Source organism: Typopeltis vanoorti, chromosome 2, assembly GCF_054136105.1.
Source record: "Typopeltis vanoorti isolate ZY-2024b chromosome 2, IOZ_Tvanoo_1.0, whole genome shotgun sequence".
Taxonomy (NCBI): domain Eukaryota; kingdom Metazoa; phylum Arthropoda; class Arachnida; order Uropygi; family Thelyphonidae; genus Typopeltis; species Typopeltis vanoorti.
Genome location: NC_143550.1, coordinates 60,638,585 through 60,660,763, shown reverse-complemented (window position 1 = coordinate 60,660,763; position 22,179 = coordinate 60,638,585). Strand labels below are relative to the sequence as shown.

The 22,179-nt window shown below is 35.3% G+C and overlaps 1 protein-coding gene across 4 annotated transcripts in view; it reads left to right on the top strand.

The window, feature by feature from the left end:
* The window catches only part of Unr (cold shock domain-containing Unr), a 281,401-nt gene that overhangs the window by 170,990 nt on the left and 88,232 nt on the right, over positions 1-22,179 (top strand). For all 4 annotated transcript variants that reach the window (XM_090411509.1, XM_090411484.1, XM_090411490.1 and 1 more), the window contains 2 exons: positions 8,485-8,865; positions 15,767-15,948. In XM_090411509.1, the coding sequence (XP_090267635.1) occupies positions 8,485-8,865; positions 15,767-15,948 (563 nt within the window). The remainder of the gene's footprint in view (positions 1-8,484; positions 8,866-15,766; positions 15,949-22,179) is intronic.

The window sequence follows — 22,179 nt, the reverse complement described above, 5'->3', positions numbered from 1 at the left end:
TTAATAGCAAAGCAAAGGAAATTCAACCTTCATATTAAATAGTGGAAATCTTCATATCAAACTATTGGAAATGTTTGTTTATTTGTTTTTGTTAAATATTTTCCTTAATAAACACAGCAAAATATGTTGGAGTAGCATTCAGTAAATAAAAGGTTTGAGGCAAACCTGGTTAATCATAGTCAAAACATTTTTGTTACCGTATATGCTGACATACAAGGCAGTTGTATGTCAGCATATATGATTTGATTTGATTTTGATTGTGTGTTTAAAGAACAAAACAGACATCTAAGAATGTGATAATTCACCAACAAGGCAATGTTTTCATAGGATATTAGATATGCATATGCACACAGACACAATAGTAGGAGGGGAAATCCAGATCGAGTTCAAAAATAATGGGACTCTAGTCTGTTAAGATTGGAGTCCCACCCTTTCAGAGTGATGTGAGGATTTCAATCATTTGTCTGATGGTCTTGTGAGTTTCTCACATTTTTGATAGTGTAGCAGCCATATTTATTTAGGTGAGAGGAATGTTGTAGTGTTTGTGATATACCAGAGTGGTTTATTAACTTTCTCTTTTCATTTAATAACAGATTCAAATTGGGAATATTATTATAAAAATACATTAACTTAACAATTAGAGATTGAGTGATAGACAAAGTAAATTCAAAATTAATATCTTTATTTACAATATTATTAGTGTAAAATATGACAGTCAAAAACAACTGAGGAGCACATAACATCAGTTGTGTGTGTGTTTATATTTTGCAAGCACTATTTACAAATTTGCATTATAACCTGAAAGTTATATTCTAAAGAGAAGGCCCACAAACTCTGTCAGATATAAAGAACATAAATATCACACAAGATTTCTTCCTGTTTTTTCTCACCTTTGAGATCACAGGATTTGATGAAAACACACAAACATAAACAGTTAACTTTAAATTTATTAAGCACAGATTCTTCCTCTCTCAACAGTGACTATTTGAAATATAATTAATTCATACCTGCTTTTTTTTTTTAATTTGAAACCAAAATAAATTGTGCACAACCTTTGAATAAAATTGACCACTAAGTGGTAAAGAGAGAGAGCTATGAAAACAAATTTAAATTTTAAACTTGTGTGTGTGGTGATATTGATAATTTGTTATTTTAAATATTGTGTGATTGCCATGAACTGTAGGTGATGCTCAGTTCTGTATTAAGTTTCTTGTGTGTAGCTTTGAGCATGAGCAAAATAATGGCGAAATATAGGTTGGTGTGAAAGATGAATGTAAGTGGCATAGATTTTAATAAAATTGTGAAGTGCTGTGAATTCAATGTATATGCTTGGAAAGAGATTGAAGATATTTATATGGAGAGGATTAATAGGAGAAATGAGAAAGTTGGGGTGTGCAAGAGGTGTAACATGTTTATGGATTATAAGATGTTATTGAATGTAGGTGGTAGCAGGCAAAAGATCATGGATGTAGTTGTGGAAGTAAGCAGAGTTGATAGTACAGTTCAGCACATGAATGATAACAGTAAGGCAGAGGTGAAACTGGCAGTGAGTTAGCAACATTGAGTGGTAAGAGAGTGGACATGCAAGATAATAAAAATGTGACACATTACAGCAGTAGCAGGGATGAAGGAAGAGGAAACTTGTTCTGTGGGTTTCGTGGTGTATTGTGTAAGGATGTTGGCTGCAGCGGTACGTGTTCCAACAGACTTAATACTGAGTGGGGAATTATTGATGCTATTTCAAGTGAACATTTGCTGTGGAAATATTTATAGAATACACAAGTTGCAAATATGATGCAAAGTTGAGGAGAGTTATGAGATGTAGAGCGGATGTTGTAGCCTTGCACAAGGACTTGATATACTGTCTGAATGAGTGAGTGTGTGTGTGGTAGATGTCAGTTTAATGTAGCAAAGTGTAAGGTTTTAAATTTTGGGAAACAAAGATGGGATGCAGAGTATAGGATTGGTGGAAAGATCTGGGGGTGATGGATTTGAAATTTTGGAGACATTTTGCAAAAACTGTGAGGACAAACAGACGATTATGGGAATGATGTGGAGTACGCTGACAAAGAGAAGTAAGGATGTTATGATTCCATTGTTACAGGGCTTTGATCAGACTGATTTTCAAATATATTTTGTTGAGGATTCAGAAATGATTTGAGTAATCTGTTTCAGGTCTCTTGAATGCGATGTATGAGGACAGATTGAGGGAATGAAAATCGCAGGCCTATGATCAAGGCATAAGTTGATAAGGGGCAATTACCAGATTAATATGGATGACAGTTTTCATAGAATGTCTAGAGGCAGGAAGAGAACAAGAGGCCATCCCTGGAAGCTGTATAAGGATTTGAGGAGTAGAAAGTTCCCTTTTTCCTTCTGGAAATTTCTTCCTTATTCTCGAGCACTAAAAGCACCTCAATTTAGAGTTCACAACATTTAACTAGAATAAGTTTGATACTTAATATATCAAAGGGAACTTTTAAAAAAATTTGCTAAACAGGTAGGTCAAAGAGGTTCTAAAGAGTGTTTTGGCTGTGAGTAAGAGGAAGAAACTTATGTTGTGGGGAAACATTTCTTTTATTAAGTTTTAATCTCACACTAGTTTCATGTTCATTATAGTATCTTCACTAGAGTGAAATAAATAAACTGAGATTACATTGATTGAGTTAGGAAACAAGCAAGTTAATGATAACAGTAATATAGAATATTTTGAAATAGACCTAACTAATATGACACAGAATGATGATAGTGGGATAACTTCAATGAATGTCAGTTGTAGGTAGGTAACAATCAGAAGAAAAAAAGAATTAGTGATCACTTTACAAAAGAGTATCATCCAGGTGGTGATACTGCAGGTGCTCAGCATATTGCAGAATGCATATAATACAAAATCCATAAACTGTGTAATATAGCTCAGCTCTGGCAAAGTCCCAAGTGAGTGGAAGGAGGCACCAAGATGGAAGCAGAAAATTGCAGTTAGTGTCTCAGGAGTGGTGACCAAGGTATTAGAACAGTTGGTTAAAGACAGAATTAAGAAATGGGTAGATAAAAATATGATATTGCATGAAGAAAGCATGGCTTTGTGATGTGTAGATCTTGCCTTAATAATTTACTTTCTATAATAGTGACATTTGAGTTGCATAAAGAAAATTGCTGCACTACTGATACTGCTAAATTTTGTAAAGGCATTTGACAGGATACTGTATGTAAAGTATGTAACTTGAAGTAAATGAGGCATATTGCATTGAAGTTAGTGGCTGGCACACAGACATCAGAGCATGTGATATAGCAGAATAGAATTCAGGAAAATGCAGGTAAGCAGTTGAGTGCTGCAGAGCTGTGCATTGGAGTGAGGGGGCTTTCTGCTCTAAATTTAATATATACATTAATGATATGCTGACTAAATGGTGCAGAACTGGGGAGGGCAATAAGTATCCATTAATGATGTAGAGATTCTCAGTTTAATGTGACAAAGTATAAGGTTATATATTTTGAAATGAACAGATTACATGCTGTATATTACATTGATGCAATGCAACAGACTGCACGAAATTGATAAGATTAGAGATGATATTGGACAGGAAGTTGAAGTTAAAAGGACGTATATTGCAAAAGTAGGCAGAATTGCTCAAATAATGTTAGCAAGGAGCGTGTTGTAAGTTGAGAATAATGGAATCCATAGTGGTGGGTCACTGATTAACTGGTAGGCTTCCAGGGGGTAAGGAGTTCACTACTGATGATTTTCTTCATTGTTGATGAAGTGAAATGCATTCATTAGGACAATAGTCTGAACATTGGCTTTTATCTCCTTTCTTTGGGATGAATTTTAATGCTTGTTTTCATGCTGTATATAATAAATGCCAGATGAATATGAAAGTTTGTAAAGACTATTTGGGATGGGTGATGGGATTCCATCATGACCAGAAGATTTGTTAGCATGTTCATGCTATTCAAGATTCTTCTTATGTCTTTCTGATAAGACTAGTCATCAGTGAGCAATTCTTGATAAAATGTATTTAGAAGGGAACTTTATCATCAATGCAAAAGTTGGAGGAGAAAAATGATGCCAAGAGATAAACATTGTGTTTGGGTGATAATTGAGCCATCTGGATGTTGCAAGGGTTGGAAACACGAACGGACAGAAGCATGCCCATTGGTCTTTGAAAGGGACCAGGAGGAAATTTTTCTGCACTATTTCCTTTCAAAGTCTGGTTTGTTTTGCTCATGGTCTTTTTATATCTGTCATTTGCCGCAGTATATGTTGTGTCAAGTTGTAAATAAGCATATTGCTACTTGCAATATGCTTATTTATTTTCTACTCTAATCCACATTTTTAGAAAACCAGAGTTATGGGTGGATGGAGATAGCCAACATTCCAGTAAGAATTATTTTGCTTATTCATTTGGATCTGAAGAATGAAAACAGTAATCAGCCTGAGAAAGGAGTAATAATAAAAAAAAAATTGCCATCCCATTTTTGCTATTGTGTGGACTGAAGAGAGTGGTTGGTGATGAAGTTATGATCTGAGTTGCCAAAAGGCTTAAGATAAGGATGAATAGAGGACTTTTTGACTGTTTTTGGATGTTTCATAAGTTATCTCAATTTGAACTTAATATGATTATGATGAAATTAGTGAGAAAAACTGATGAATTATGTATTCTCCTACTGTAATACCTGATTGAATTGCAGTGGCTAACAGTAATTGAAATTCAATTTGGATGTCTTCTACTAGCCTATGCCAACCCTTCTTTCTTCCTTTTAATAATGTGATCAGACCAAGATTCTTCACAAGAGCCATAAGCAAAAGATACTCTTCAGGGTGTGCAGCGCTCACTTCAAATCTTCTCTTGATTTGATCCTCAGTGCCTGTTTGCATATACAAAACACTTTTCCAAGCTGATAATACTGGATTGTCTAATTGCACTGAACTTTTGTTGAGTTTTAATACTTCTATTTAATCTTGTTGATTCCAGAATGACGCATTGAAACTCTTGTTTAAGTTGTAAATCATTTTTCGGTCTGTAACTGTGAATCTATAAAGAACGTACAGTGTGAAACCATGGAAAGATATTTAATTAACTAATTAACTATTATTATTTCTACAGGTATTCCATAGTCAAAAGACTTGTTGCAGGAGACTCAATCTATTCATTAACCTATCATTCATCTCCTTAAGCATTTCACTGTTGGGGTACTCACAGTCATCTTTGGAAATCCATTCCACTCATTTGCACTCTTCAAGTGAAGAACCTAGTCTGCACACCCTTAGTAACCACACTCTTGGGCAACTTCCAAGTGTAACCTCTTGTTTTCCCCCTTATTCTCCATGTATTGAAAATTTTCTTTTGTGCTAGTCTTATAGACTCCCTTTAGTAACTTATAAGTTTCTCTCATAACCTCTCTCTTCTGACTCAGTTAAACTCTGCAATCTTTATTCAATCCTCATAGGGAACATTCCACAGACCTGTCACTAGCTTAATCACTTGTCTCTGAATCTTCTCCATCACCTGCTAGTCCATTAAAAATACAGTTGACCAAATCTATGCACAGTAGTCAACATGTGGTTGAATCATAGCTTTATAAGAGGAGATAATCTTTTTATCTTTACTTGTCAATGTCTTCTTCAACATGCAGGTAATCCTCTGAGCTATTTTGCCAATGTTTGTAGTACGTCTTCTGAATTTCATATCTTTATTCACCATCATCCTCCAGATCCCAAGCCTCAATCTTCTGTAATCTAGTACCAGCAGTATGATACAAAGTATGTCACCCTTTCATCCCAGTGTATTTATTACCTTGCATTTTGCAATATTAAATTACTGATTGTCCTTGACCCACAGTGCCAATTTATTTAAGTCATTCTGCAAGATGTCTATATCACCTTTATCAACTATTGCCCTCCCCAGTTTAGTATCATCAGCAAACAATTGAATATCTCCCTGCTCAAATCTTCTACTGTATCATTAATATACAAATTAAAGTAATGTAGCAGTCCTAGTATAGAGTCCTGGGTCATTACTAGTCATCTTCATTCCATCATATGCCACTCTCTGATATCCACCTGTCAGTTACCAGCCTCATGTCCATTCCCATTTGCTCCAACTTATGTAATAATTTTCCATCTGGTATTCAGTCAGATGCCTTTTGCAAAGTCCAGCATTATAGTGCAGTCATTTCCTTTATCCAATTCCACTATCACTTTATTGTAAAATGTAAATAAATTACTGAGACAGGACTTATCTTTTACAAAGCCATACTGCCCCTATAAAGTATCATATGGGTCACCACCTGGATGATATAGTTACTAAGTTATCACTTAGTAAGCGAATTATTTGTTCCGCTTCTGTCACTTTCCTACCATCAACCATGAGAAGTTCTGTTTGAATAATCACTTTCTCTTGCTGCATAGTGAAAGAACTCTTCTGGGTTTACTTTGGCCTCAGCTAATTTTCTCTCAAAATCTGATTTAGACTTCTTTACCATACTTACTACTCTTCTTGCTTGTGCTAAAGTATGTTGCTCATGAGCTTGCTGATTGCTTTTTTGTTTATATTTTCCACCACAGTGCTTTTTTGCAGTTCCTGCTTTATATTGCTACTCATCCACTTAATTCCTATTCAGTTTATCCTCCTGTACAAGTATTTGAACTATACAAATATTTCAATTTCTTAAACTATCATGAACATAACAAAATAGAATTGGATAATTCAATAGTCTTCCCTCTCTTTTTAAAATAAAACCTGACCTGAGGTACAATTTTGATACATTGCCATTATTCATGATATAAAAGTAGGGTTGAAAAGGTGTTCAATTCAAAAGTTAAAGAACATATAATTTTTGATTTGTTTAAAGTACTAGAACTCCAAATCAAAAAATTAGAATAATCAAAGATGTGTTGAATGATTTGCAATTATAATTTATTGCATAGAAAATTATCAAATATGATTAACACAATCTAAATTTATATACTTTGTAGATTATTATTAACTATGTAAACACGTAAAAATGTAATATAAATTATAAAAAAACTATAAATTAAAGTTATATAAGTTAAAAAAAATTAAGTTATAAGAAAACTGTTATTTGCAAACATTCACAAAATTAGAATAATGCAAAAATAAATGCACAGAAATTAAAGGGAAACAAACAACATAATAATTAGTAATTTGTCATATCCCCTTAGCTTTTATGACTGTTTATAAATGGTTGGGCATATTATTTACTAGCAGTTCAGTCTTTTTTTATTTTATCAAAACATGCCCATATGGTCTGCAGACTAGAAATTTCATTTTTGTCTCTTGGGGCAACTTCTTGGAGATGTTTCTTCATAATTCCCACAAATTCTCAATGGAGTTTAAAGCTGGTGAGTTTGCCAGCCAAGGAATTACATTGATTTGCCTTTCTTTTAGCAATCTAGTAGTGGTCTTGGAAGTGTGATAAAGTGTTCAAGGATTTCTTGGTACACTTTGAAATTGACTCTTTCGTACACAATATACAGCCTACATGGACCCTCTGCAGTCATATAAGCCCATACCATGACAGAGGTTGCAAATTTCACCAAATGTTTCATGCATTCTTTATCAAATACTTCTTAAGATGCCAAACATGTATCCCTTGATGACCATGCGACACACAAAACGTACTTTCATCACTAAAAAGTACCAGTCTTTTCAATCCCACAACAGTCGTCTTTGCTTACACCATTGCACTCTAGCTGCCTTTTGCTTGGTAGTCATAAACAGCTTCGTCTTAGGTATACATGATTTAAAACCCAATTTGTGAAGTTATCTGAATGTTGTAGATTTAGACACATTTAATCTCCTCTCATCTCTTGATGTAGTTATTACCTTTTGACTGCTATTGCAGCAATTATTTTGAAAACTCCGGTTATTAGAATACTATCTCAATACTCTGCTCATGCTTGCTTGTGAACATTTGAATTCCTTAGCTATAAACTGTTGAGTTTGGCCTTTGTGTAGAGGCATCATACAAAACATCTTAGCTTCTGATATGTCACTCATTCGACCCATGTTTAGCAAATGATTAACTGAAATCCATGCACAAACGATTCCTTACACATGAGTCAGTCCCACAGTTATTGAAATATATGCTATTTCTATGCTTTCCTCAAAACCAATCAGAAAAATTTGGAATATTCTAATGTTGTGAATTTTTTCAAATAAGTTTTTTATAATTAATATTACATTTTTATGTGGTTATATAATCTACAAAGTGCATAGATTTAGATCATGCTAATCATATTTGGTAATAATTATTTTCTATGCAATAAATTAGAATTGCAAATCATTCCCATTTTCCTTGATTATTCTAATTTTTTGATTCGGAGGTGAAATTGCCATCCATCTGTGTATGATTGGTCGGAAAAGGTGGGGAGATATTTACTCTTTTTGCATGGTCATTTCTTCATTTATCATGAATGTATTACATTTTTAAAATGTATATTGCATATTTTTTTTTATTTAGGATCCATCGTCACCCAGTCGCCTTCAAGCAATAAGAATTCGCCAGCTACCTCAAGGAACAGTGATTCCTGACTCTACCTCTACTATTTCATCTGATATAGTCAAAGATGTGCATGTTGATCAGTCTGATGATAGTCAAACTAGAGTTACTGGAATTGTGGAGAAAGAGGCAACTAGTCAATGGGCTTCCCGCAGTCCTCAGAAAGCATGTAAATATGGTGCCAATCAGGGTAAAGCTAGTGGCGATGATACTTCAAATCACAGTTCTGTACAGGATGCAGAAGAAGGAACCATAATTTATCAGAGTAGTAAGGGAAAAGAAACAGTTCCATATTATCTAAAAGACTGTGAATTTCGTAGCAATCCTCATGTTGGAGATAAGGTACTTTCTGGATGCTTTTTGTTTTTATTAACTAATTTAATTTTAAAATTACCTCTCAGTATAGTGAAGCTATAATTGCTCAATTAACTTAATCATAATTACACTCCTGTTCATAGAAACCACATCACCTGCTGTAACCATGTTTTTTTGGTAAGTAAATTTGAATGCTCATTTGAAAACCGATAACACAATAATTGTCACAAATAATGAATGTAATATAACATTTTTATTTTTAATTAATATTTGGCTCTTTTTAGTATAAGATATGACAATTAGGAAATGACACCAAACTTAACAAATTTGTAAATATTTCAAAATGAAGTGGACAGTGATATTTTCACTGGAAAAACAAATACTGGTATCAAAATTTAGTTCAACTACACGTCGTTATTAACATTCAAAGCTAAAAATTCACTTTAGTGTTTAGTACTTCGTGGGACCTCCTCTTGCCTTTATCGAAGCCTGGCATTGGCAGGGCAGTGACAAAATCAATTTCCTGATGGGTGCAACTGTCAATTCATGGAATGGCTTCATGGAGCTCCTGGAGTTTTTGGCTTGTTTTTGTATTTCAGTGTCCCCATTTGGTACCACAAATTCTCAATGGGGTTGAGATCTGGGCTGTTTCCTGACCATGGTAGTTGCTCAATCAAGTGTTCATTAAGCTACTTATTAACCTGCAACAAAAAATTTAAGATTTTTAAGTGCTATACTGAATTTCGATGGTACATTTTATAATAGCATTTCTTACTATTTTTGCCTATGACAAGGGGGAGAGTCATACTGAAAGATGCAGTTTGTTGTTACAGTAAAGTCATCTTTGATAGTAGGTAGCAGTTCTTCTAAAATTTTCTGGTACACTTGTGAATTCACTGAACCTTTTGTGAAATTCAAGCAACCAGCACCATGATACGACATGCAACCCCAGATCATTTGACCAGCTGAGAATTTGACTGTTGACATCATAGTCTGGGTTGAATTTTACCCAATGATCAGGGGTCTATTTGGCATGCTCTCTGCACCAATTTAACTGAACTAATCTCATTTTTAAAAAAAAAAATTTTTGTTAACAAGAGCTTCTTTTTTTTTTTTTTTAGGGTGCCTGGCAGTTAGAGCTTGCCACAACTCCTGTTTGTTTTTTCCCATCCCGTTTCAGTTCTCCAGATGACACATGCCAATGTTTGAGGCAGAGCTGCTTTAGAACTCATTCTTGGCATCGTGTAGACAGTTTCCTGTCCTCCTTCTTTTCAGCAGATCCAGTTTCCTTAACAGTAGCCATACCACAATAGTTGACTACAGGACATCCCTTTTAGTTATTTCATGAGAGGAATAGTCCTCTCTATTCAAAGCTTGAATCGCATTTTTTCTGTGAAGTGTTAACTGCATGTAACTAGCCAGCATGAAAGATCTCAGCATGAAAATGTAAAAACTGGCTCTTGCTGTCTATTTTATAGCACAAAAAATTCTGATGCAATAGCAGAATTATTACATTATACAGAAATCTGAGGAAATGATAGATGATGCAATATAACAAAATATCTAATAAACCAATGAAAATTACCATTGAACTACTAAAAACTATATCAAAAATTGCTATTCTGTAGTGGATGTTTTTAGGGGCACATCTTTGCCAAGAAAATTAAAACTATGGTCATGCAGTGGACAATAAATATTACAAATTTGTGAAGACAATTTTGAGCCAGGGCAAATCAAAAAGACTGACTTCAGGATTGAACATTTTAAAACACTGATGTCAGATCTAACAAATGTTCATATACCACTCCCATGATGACAGTAGAATGGAGTCATAAATTATAGCTCTGATTTTTTGCAGTTCCCAGGTAATTTTCTGTTATTCTGGCAACTGCAAAAGAGATAATTACCTGAAACGCTGTTTCAGGTAATTATCCCTTAGTAACTATAAATTCCATTTTCATTTTGCCATGTGCTTTTTCCTCCTTCCAATCCATATCTCCATAGTGATAATTGCTTGACCTGCACTCATTGTGAATAACATGCTTTGGCAGATTAGCATATCTTCTCTGCATTCCCAGGTATATAGCAACAGCCAACAATATTTGTCCTATTGGCCTCTATCTCACACCAGACAGCCTCAAATGGACCATTTACCACAGATCTACAACTTCTATTTTTGTTGGCTGAAGTTCGTCTATCATTAATGTTATCCCTCCTCCTGCCCTATTTTGTCTATTAAAGTGTGTGTGTGTGTCTCTAAAACTTATATAGTCTTAAACTATGAAAATAGACCAGAAAACAGCTTCAAGCTGTGTGGTAAAAAAAAAAAAATAAATGTTACACATATTAGTTATTGAGGCATACAATATTTAGTGAAGATGGCAAATTAAAAATGGAAATTATTATTATTACTTGACACCTCTAGGAAGTCCAAAGACTCATTGAGGGAAGGCACCTACTCTACAACGCTATCTCAATCAATGAACTGCAGCTACACCAGCTCCATCTACCTCCCACAACCACTACTAGTATTTTTGCAGACAGTCATAAATATCCATTCCCATAGCAGGATTCGAACCCACAGCCTTTTGGCTGGAGAGCAGATACGCTAACCACTTGGCCAACCAGGCCGGCTAATAGATAATACAATTAGTCAGGTTGGTCTATGGAAGAAAAAAAAGTACCAATCAAAACTACAAGTTTGTCATAGTGTATCAACTGTAATGGACCAGTTTGGAAGATAGTTGTGATAGGAAACTAATCATGAAATTATTCTGTGAATAACTAGGTTTTTTATCAGTTATTAATTTCTTGTACACCTCTTCAGGATATATACCTGAAACATTAACAAATAGTAAAATACAATGTTAATTTTTAGGAACCAGAATAATTCTGAATTACTTGTTTTATTACATGTCGTTTTCTATCTTATTTATTTTTCAAATGGATATCATAAAAGGAAACATTACAGCTAGTAAACAAGGTCAGATTCACTGCTGGTATCAGTTTTAAATTTTTCACTCATTTTTTACATGTGAATTTTTTGCTCCTTTTTGAAAACACTGGTATATCTATATAATAACAGTTTGCAAAGGATATAAATTAAACTTTAATCTATATTTCCAATATTTCGGCAACGTCACGTTGCCATCTTCACAGGAACTTAAAATAAAGACGTGCACGCAGGCACTGCACACAGTTAATGAGGACGAAGTAGGAAGCTATTGTTTCTCCTTAAAGTCCTGCTGGTGCCCCCCCCCCCCCCCCCCTCTGAGTTGGCTACGTAGGTATTCTTGACTGTTGGGCTGAAGGTCTTCTGATGTAAGTCTCCCAAATTTAGGGCAGTCTCATGCAACCAAATTTGTTGAGGTTTGGACTGTTTCTTAGGGCTGAGGCTGATTCCATGAATAGCATTTCAAATTTGAATTTACTACGGTGTATTACCATGGCTTTCTTCCACCGTATTCTGTGGCATGTATCCAACGCATGGTTTGCAAGACCATAGTGGCTGTACTGGTGAAACCGGATGTAGTCCTTGTGTTCTGAAATTCTGATATTCGCTGTCCTGCCTGTTTGGCCAAATAGGACAGCTTACAGCTGCAAGGGACCTGGTAAACACGAGGTAGGTCTAGGGGAAGTGGTTGATCTTTAGTGGAGCGGATAAGGGACGCCAATTTTCTATACTGTAACATGAGTCAAGTCATGTTTTTTAGGATTTTGGTAATTTTTTCCGAGGTGCCTCAGATGTAGGGAATGGTAATGGATTTAGAGTAATCCTTGTTGTGGGGGGATTGTATTGTGGTTTACTGGTTTCAATATTTTTTGTGAGGGGGGTTAGCCATTGGCTGAGAAAATGTTGAGGATGTGGTTTAGTTCTGTGGTTAGGGTATTGTCATTTGAACAGATAAGTTTATCCCTGTTGTATAGTGTCTTAACTCCATATTGTTGGGGGGGGGGGTATCTACCCTGTATGGGTGGGTTTTCTATAAACTGAGAAAAACCAAGGTTCCATCAGGCTGGCGGGTGACTAGTGTGTCTAAGAAAGGGAGGCCGTTGTTTTTCTCTTTTTCCAGGTGAATTTGATTCTGGAGTGTTGGTTGTTTAAGTGTGTTAGGAAGGAGAGGAGTGTATCAGAGCCATGTGGCCAAATAGCAAACACATCATCAATGTAGCAAAGCCATATGGTTGGTTTTTTGTGGGGCAGAGTTTAAGGCTTTCTCTTCAAAAGTCTCCATAAAGAAGTTGGCCAAGGGTGGGGAGAGTGGTGAAACCATGGCTGTACCCTCTATTTGTTTGTGGAATTTTCCTTGCCAAACGAAATAGCCAGAGTTCATTGTGAACTGAAATGGGTCTGAGATATTGGGAGGAAATTTAGCTTGGATTAGCTCTAAGGTTTTCTTTGAGTGGGACATTTGTGAATAAGGAGGAGATGTCAAAACTGACCATTATGTCAGTATGTTGGAATGTAAGGTTTTCTATGCTGACTTTGAAGTGGGCTGAGTTTATGTGTGATGGGGTGTTGCCAGTATAGTGTGTGAGCGCTTTGGCCAAATGTTTAGCTAATTTGTATGTGGGGGAATCATTGCCATCCACTATGGGACGTAATGGCACATTTTCTTTGTGTTTTTGGGAGTCCATATATATATGGGGAGGGGTATGGAGTTAGATGGTTTTAATTTGTTAGTGACTTCTACAGGCCAAGAAGTTGACCTTCTTAAGGAGCCTGTGAGTTTTCTAATTTGTGAGTTGGTGGGATTGTATTCAATAGGGAAGTAAGTAACCCAATCTAATAATAGAATATTAAGCTTACTTGTGTAATCCGTTTGGTTAAGTACCACTGTGGTGTTACCTTTATCCGCTTTGGTGATTACTAATTCTTTGTTTTTCTTCAATTCCTGCAGAGATTTATATTCCTTATTGGATATGTCAGTTTTTGGTGGTCTTGCTTTGGTGAGAACACAAACTACATCCAGTTTAATATTGTTGGCGACGTGGTTTGGAAGGTGGCAGATCCCACGTTCAATTTGGATCATTATATCCTCGGCCGGTAATTTCCTGGGAGCAATGACGAAGTTGTGGCCACATGAGAGAGCGTTGAGTGCTTCAGGCTTCATCCTTTGTACATTGTAAATTCCTTAAGTTATTTAATAAACAGTAGTTTCCATCTCTTGCTTCTCTCCTGATGTTCTGAAGAATTCATCAGTTTACTGATATGTACCCTCAAGAGTTGTTCAGACTACTATGACAGCACTACATGGTGTTTACATTATTATTAATCTCTTATCAACAATTTTCCTCCAAAATAGTCAATTGCTTGTCAGTACTCCAATATCATTGTATTGAACATTTCGTTCTAAGACACTTCTGACTGAATCAATCCACCTAGATCTTGTTCTTCCTCTGGGTCTCTTTCCTGCCATCTTGGAATCAGTTGTTTTGCTAACCTTTCCTCACCCATTATATTTAAGTGGCCAATACCACCTTAGATTAGCTTTGCTAACACATTCTTGAATGTTAACAAATGTCAAGTTCCTTTCTAATATCTTTATTTTTAATTTGATTCTGCCATTGATGCCATCTGTTTAGTCTCCTCTAAGGTTTCTCAGAGCCTTCATATCTCTGATCTATGTCCTTTGATCATGTGTTTTATTTCTAACTTGACTCTCAGATCCATAACTTTCAACCGGCTTGAACACTATCTTGTATACTGCTAGTTTGGTGTTTTGGCTGATTTCTATTATTCTATTAAAATTTATTCAACTGGCTCCTCAACATATCATCTTTGTTTATTCCGTTGTCTATTTCTAAATGTTTCATTTATCCTGTATAACTGTAGTGTTTTGGAAAGATTCTCTCGCTAGGCACCTTACCATATGCATTTTCCAGATCTACAAAACTTAAGTACAGATCCTTGTCATATCATATTCCTGTGTTTTTTAAAAGGAAAAAAAAAAATCCTAAAACTTTTTTCTTTGTTTCTATTTACATCGATTGAAAAACAACAAAATATTCATGCTTTAGGATTTTCATAAATATTTCATGTAGTGCCCAATTTTAGACAATGGATAGAAAATAGCAAAGCACTTCATACTAATAGATTGTCCTTATGCTGCAACTTAAGGCTAAAATTGTTTTAAGTAATTTTTTTTATAAATCAAGAGTATTAAAAAGCCATAGCTGGGTACGTATTGTTTTGAAGGAAGGGATAACAGTATTTGGTACTTGACTTGATTGAGCTGTGAAAATATTGAGGATGAAGAATAGATATGATTTGAGGCATAGAAATATATTTCCAATAACTGAAATGAAGCAAGAATAGAACAGTAGCAAAGATAATGAAATACTGTGAATTAAAAAGGCCACCTTATTTCACCAAAGCAAATTTCAATTTGAGAGGCTTTTCCTCAAATCTGCTTCTGCTTCTCATGTAGGAAAACTCATCTGCAAAGAATTATTCCAGCAGCCAAGAACATCTAACCAAAGCCAATATCTGGTGTGGTTTTAGGACTTTAGGCCTCTCTGTATTTCTCCTGTTCGTTATCTTCTACCGAAGTGTTGTCTACACATAAGTTAATACAAGTGTATTAATCTACTGAAATTACCAATTTAACTTTGGAGAAATATTGGAAATAACTAAATTTTTAGTTAATTAATTTACATGGTCAGTTTCCTGAAACAACATGTATAATGTATAATAAACCTATGCACCTGAACTTTGTCTGTTCATTTTACTAAATAAAATTTTTATTTTATCATTACCATTATTAAGAATAGCACTTAGCCAAAGTTAGTTCGGCCTTATGTGTATTGTAGTTAAATTTTTAAATTCTGTGTCTGAAATACATGGAATCCCACCTGTTTTGAACTTGGATAATTAGTTTTTTGTTTTTTCATTTATCTAATGTTGATTTTAAAATATTTTATATAGGTAGAATTTACTCTTATGACTCAAAGAACAAATGGTCCCCCTCTAGCAACCAATATTAGGGTTGTTAATAGAACACGTAATGGCTTTAGGCACACATATCGTGGATTTATTGCTGCCCTTAAAGATAGTTTTGGTTTTATTGAAACAGAGGACCATAGCAGAGAAGTCTTTTTCCACTTCAGGTATGCTGTTTGAAATTAGTGAAATTAATTGTATATCAGTGCCCATTGTATGGTTCATTTTGTGTATTTTCCTATTCAAAAATATTTTATTAGTGATTGAAATAATTTTGTTTTATAAGAAAAAAGTGTCTGCATGGTTAACCTAGTGGCAGTGTGTTTCGCAACCATATGCCTGGTTCGATTCCCGTCGATGACGTGAGGAGCTTAAGGATCTTCCTCAGCCACAGCGAAATTAGCCAGTCTTGGTTGTGGACAGCAGGGTCCCCCCCCCCCCAGTTTATCTGGGGTTTTTCATCCTGCAAGCAGGCAAACTGCATTAATAGTTTACCTTAGAGAAATGCTTTTTTTCTAAGAGAAAAACATTTAAATCCCTCCCCCAAATCACAAATGTAATATCACATTTCTGTTTTGAAGTTGTATTTCTTACCTCTCAGCCATTTGAATTAGTGGTTCCTGAGTATATATAATCTTGATGTATGGAGTAATTACTTGGAAAGTTTTCTAAATGAAACAAACAGTGACAGCATGGCAGTAGAAAATGCTCAACAGGAATGCCATCTGGAATATATATCTGTACTTGAAATAGAAAAAGATATCACAAACCTGAAATGTGGAAAGGCAGCTGGAGGAGAATGATTTGACCAGAAATGCTAAAATATGGAGGTTCAAAAGTTTTATGGTGGCTACACTGCATAATTCAGAAGACCAGGTCACTGGGTCGAATTCCAGATGATTGGAGTACAGTGCTCATAGTACTCATCTATAAAAAAAAAAAAAAGGGGGGGGGGTTAAATTGAGTGTGAGAATTAGAGGAATTTCTCTACTGAACGTTTCTGGTAAGATTTATGTAAGTATCCTTGAAAAACAGCTAAGAAAAATTGTGTGGAGAAGAACAAGCTGGGCTCAGGCCAAACAAAGGTTATGACATCATGGGAATATAAGCAATTAAAACCAGAAAGGAAAAGTAAGAGATAGTAATTGTAGTACTGTCCCACCATAGAAGTGAGAGCTGTCATTGGCAGGCTGCCAAGAAGAGTCAATTCATGTTGAAGGGGAGAAAGAAATAAGGCGATGTACGAATTGATCACCAACACGCGAAATCACGTGCTTTATATGCAAAATTTTTCAACTGTTATACAAGCAAAATAGTTACCACTTTAAAAACTACAATGATCATAAAAGAGAAATTAATTTTCCGACGTGTAATAATAAATAACTCCTCATTCCACAATACAGATTGATTACCCTATTATCAGAATGGATTCTTCTTCTTTTGACATGCACAGAAGTGTTGAAGGGTCTCGCATCTGTGGGCATACAGTAGGTACTAATGACATAACTAGCGATAAGTTCAGTATGAGAGAGGACATGAAAGGGTTGTTGGAAGAGGCGAGAGTGAGGAGTGAGAAAGAGAAATGAAATGTGGAATATGAAAATCGTCAGTATATTACATTGATATGATAAAAATGAATTAAGAAGGGCTCTATAAGGTTAATTAAGAACAGTACTATGATGGCAAACGATTTGATGTATAGGCTGTATAGAAGGAATGGATGCAAGTTTTTGGATGTGTGGAGTGAGTTTGAGGGAAGATTGAGTTTGTGTCAGAGGGATGGCCTATATCTGAATGCGTTTGGTATCAGGAGTAGAAAAACTAATAACTGGTATGAGACCTAACACAGAGTCAGGGATACTAAATTATAAAGGTAGGAATGGTGAGAATGTGAGTGTAAGAATGACAATATTGTATATTATATTATTGTCATTCCGCTCTCCAACCAAAAGGCTGCGGGTTTGAATCCCACCCTGGGCATGGATATTTGTGATTGTCTGTGAAAATATTAGTAGTGGTAGTGGGCGGTAGATGTCATTGGTGTAGTTGTGGTTCATTGTGGTTGGTTGATTAAGTGGTGGAGACAGAGTTGTGGAGTAGGTGCCCTCCCTTAATGAGTCTTTGGACTTCCTGGAGGTGTCAAGTAATTATTATAATAATAACGCTGAGAATGACGGTAATGGACTTTGTCGTGGAAATGTAGATGAGGAGAGAACGATTTAGAGTTAGTTTGTCTGGTTCAGACCATCAAACGTGTGCAAAGATGTCTATATGTATGAGACACTAGAGAAAAATGGAGATCTGCAAGCATGTCCAACTGTATCATGCAGACTGCAGACAAGAGTGTACAAAAGAACATGCAAGTAGATTATGTCTGTACACGATGCTAGGAGTATCAGAAACAAAGGGGGTAGAGTTTGTTGCCTTGGTCAATATGTTGGGACCTCAGATTGTCAGCATTAGTAAGACCTGGCTTTCAGAATCAGACATACTAACTGGTATCGAGTGTAAAGGGTACAATATTTTTAGAAAGGATAGAGAGGTAGGTGAGGAGGGGCGGGCGTGCTGCTAATGATACTGGATGCCTTGGATCCAGTTAGTTGAGAACTTTGATTGTAGTATTGAGTATTTCATGTGGCAGTGATTTTGAAGCCATCTAGTGATGATGAAATGTATTACCAAATGGAAAAGGTTAGCATGAAAAGAGTAATAATGGGAGACTTTAATTATCCAATTGTTGATTGGGTAGCAGTAGAATCTCATGAGAAGAATGAAAATGAATTTGAGCTGTTGCAGGACAACTTCCTTGAGCAGCATGTGATAGAATTTCAGTTAAAGACGTAACTACCTCCGGTTGGTGACAGTGATCATGTGATACTCTCTTGGGAAGCAACAAGTTTATAAATGTTCCATTCAGAAAAAGGTTACATGCTGAAAACTACAGTGCACAAAATTATGACCAACTGAGAAGTATAGTGAATTTAGTGGATTGGGATCGGTTGCTGGATAGGAAGAATATCTGCAGTGCATGGGAAGCATTTAAACTTAAATGATGCAATATCAGACTGTGTCCCGAGAGTTCAAAGAATAGATAAGGTAGGAGTCAAATGAATGTGTAATATTTGAGCATTATTAAGCAAGAGATTCGTAAGAAAAGGATGATGTGGAAGAAATACCATGTGCATAAAGATAATGCCTGTTATTATGAAAATTATAGCAGCGGACTAGAATGGTCACAACTGTTGTACAGAAAACAAAGTCCAAGTAATGAAAAAACAAAAACTGGTTCTCTGTGCTAAAGACAACCCACAAGAATTCTATCGATATACTGCAAGTAAAAGAAAGAATGAATATAAAAGAATAACTTTTCTAAATGCAGATGCCATGATGATAACAAATGCAGAATAGGTTGTCAGTACAATAACGAGGGTTTGAAATGCCTGTGGCAAGTGTCTAACTTGTGCCCGCCTAACCCAAAAATGACAAAAATTTTGAAAAATTTAAATGTGACAAGTTAAATTTTACTAAATGCAATATGTTAAATACTTACTATTAGCCCCATCAAAATGAGTTGCAGTGTGTTGCAGAATTTGTGTCTGAAGTGGCGTATTGCCGAAATAAAAATACAATATAAAATAGCGGACTTTTATATCTATTTATTTATATATCTTTTTTACATTTTGCGCTCCAAACCTAGTTGCACCCGTGGTGGGTGCCTCTTTCGCCATGCCCTCGTTATGACATTGAGCTCGCTGCTACCTCTTCACTGCATGAAGAAACTCAAGTGTATAAGAGGAATTAGAGCTGTTGCACAAACTGAATAAGAATTCAGGGCAATAGGGAACTGATGGAGTGGTGGTGGAAAAATTGGTTAGGACTCACATTTATAAATGGTTTGACAGTGAATCCAATAAGCAACATGGGTTTACTAAGGGAAGGTCATATTTTAGCAACTTGCTCACATTCTATACAATCACAATAACTGCAGTACACAACAGTAGCTAATATCTCCTTCTCATTAAAAGTATCTTGCACTCATTATCACATATGCACTCACATCAGCCAATGAAAAAACCAGGGGTTTATAATATTCATTGTTCCTGTGGCATCTGCTACGTAGGCCAGACAGGGAGATCGGGGGAAATCCACATGAGCGAACATAAAAAGGACGTACAAAAAAAGAGAGAACATAAATCTGGCTTAGCATATCACACAGCTTCTATTGGTCATGATGTACTCTGGGATAGAACAAACATGTCCTATATTGATAAGAATTGTTTCACAAGAAAATTCAAAGAGGCAGCAAATATGATTTAAAATTTCTATGCAATGCAACAAAATCCATGGTTTGATTTTAAATCAAGTTCGGTCATCGTTTATTAAAAATTTACCCACTTCAGACCTCGAACAGAGTGAACGTGAACCACAGAACGCGACAACAAATAGCATTGTCTCCAACTAACACTCGTTAACGGGTGTATGGATCTGTTATTCTGTTTGTTTAACGAACTTTTGATGTTCATAATACCAACAAATGAACTTGTTTTTTTGTAATTTCTTATAGTTTGTGCTTTAAACTGTTCGTTCTCTTTACCCCTGAAGATGTTAGTCTTATGACTAACGAAACTTTTCGGGTTATTTTTAGTACTTGTTTATTAGAGAACTTTTTTTTAAACAGTTCTCTAATTTTTGAATATATTCGTCAACTTAAATCTGTGAGCAGGTTGATGCAACTTGCTAAAAATGTCAACATTTTTAAGCCCCTGTTTAGTGAAGTTTAGAGCAACTCAAAAGTACAAATGCATAAACATCTAACTCCTTGAAAGGAAAGTTATTTCACTTAATTCAAAAAAGAACCAACGAGTTTATATGTATTATGCATCTGTCACATGTGCAGTTTATTATATCAAAAAGTTCATAGGTGATTGTTACAACATAGTAAGTCCTGTATGTTGCAAGGCACTATAAACTAGTCAGAATAATGTATACAATTGAGGTAATACATCCTTCTCAGCTTTGGTTTCTTGAAGTAGTGAGATAGGAAGTCTCTCTCTCTCTCTCTCTCTCTCTCTCTCTCTCTCTGAGACGTGGTAGAGCTTGGACTTACCTGCAAGCTTGGTACCTTACTGTGGTGTTTACTTTCTAGAATGTCATAACTTCTTCTAATCTGACATATGTACACATACATCTGGAAAGAATACTATCTTTGTAGATCATATGTGATTTGGAAGTTGTCGAAATTATTTATAAGAGGCTTTGTTGTACGCTTTTGTATTATAGCAGCAATGTGTTTTGAGGTAACACCTAATCTTGATATAAAAAGAAAAAAAAATCAGAAAATATTAAAATAATAGCTTTCTCTATAACCGTTTCACTCTGTTATCTGAAATAGCTGTCTGTAAATAATTATACACAGAAAAAAAGCAAACACCATGTGTTATCACAGAATTGAGATGGAAGAATTCTCTTTCTTTGTTACATTTAGATGTGTCCTTTAAATACATGTATAACAAAACATTCATATAACCCATTAACACTTTTAAATCTCCTGGTAACTGTATTCCTTTCCAGAAGTATCATAGTTTATAAAATGTACTGTTCTTCAGGAAAGGGAAAGCAAACACCATAGTGATAAACACTCACTCAGACAAAAATGCTGAGATTCACTGCACATTTTTCCACAGAAAACCATTAAATTGGTCTTTCTCAGAAATGATTACCTGCTTTGCTACTTCAAACAGCCTAATAAATGGTTCTTATCTAAGGTGTGTGTATGTGAGAGCTTCCTTAAATTTTCTGATAGTTATGGTCCCCACGTTGCACTTCTATTTTTTGCTGTAGTACAAGGTGAATTTCATGAGTAGTATGATAGGCTAATCTGGATCTGTTCTTTTTTCTATATCTTTAATATCTTCTGACATGAGAATCTCTCCAGATTATCCTGTTTGTCTTGCATATGCCACTTGAACAGCGGATTTTATAGACCCCTTCCTTTTTAAGGAGTGGATGAAGTAGTTTTATGAAGTTGCAAAAATCTTGATCTCTCATGGCGGGATAAAAGCTACTTTTATGTCATTGTCCAAATATTTCAGAAATTTTATCCATTACATTATTCTTTTTTGTTGAGTTCTATATATATTTACATTTTTACTTTTGGAGGCAATGAAATATGCAGTTCTTCTGTTTATATAGATGAGCATATTCCTGATAATGTGGTATTGGTTTTCCACAAGAAATAAGCATCTTGAAAACTTGCTCTGTTTTGATGATAATTAATTTTTGCAAACCCTAAACACAAGTGCTTTCATATGCTATATTTAGTGTGTTTATAATTGAGAAGGGTTGCTTATTTGCTAAACAGTTTTCAATTCTGGCAGTAAATCATTGTGCATTTCAAG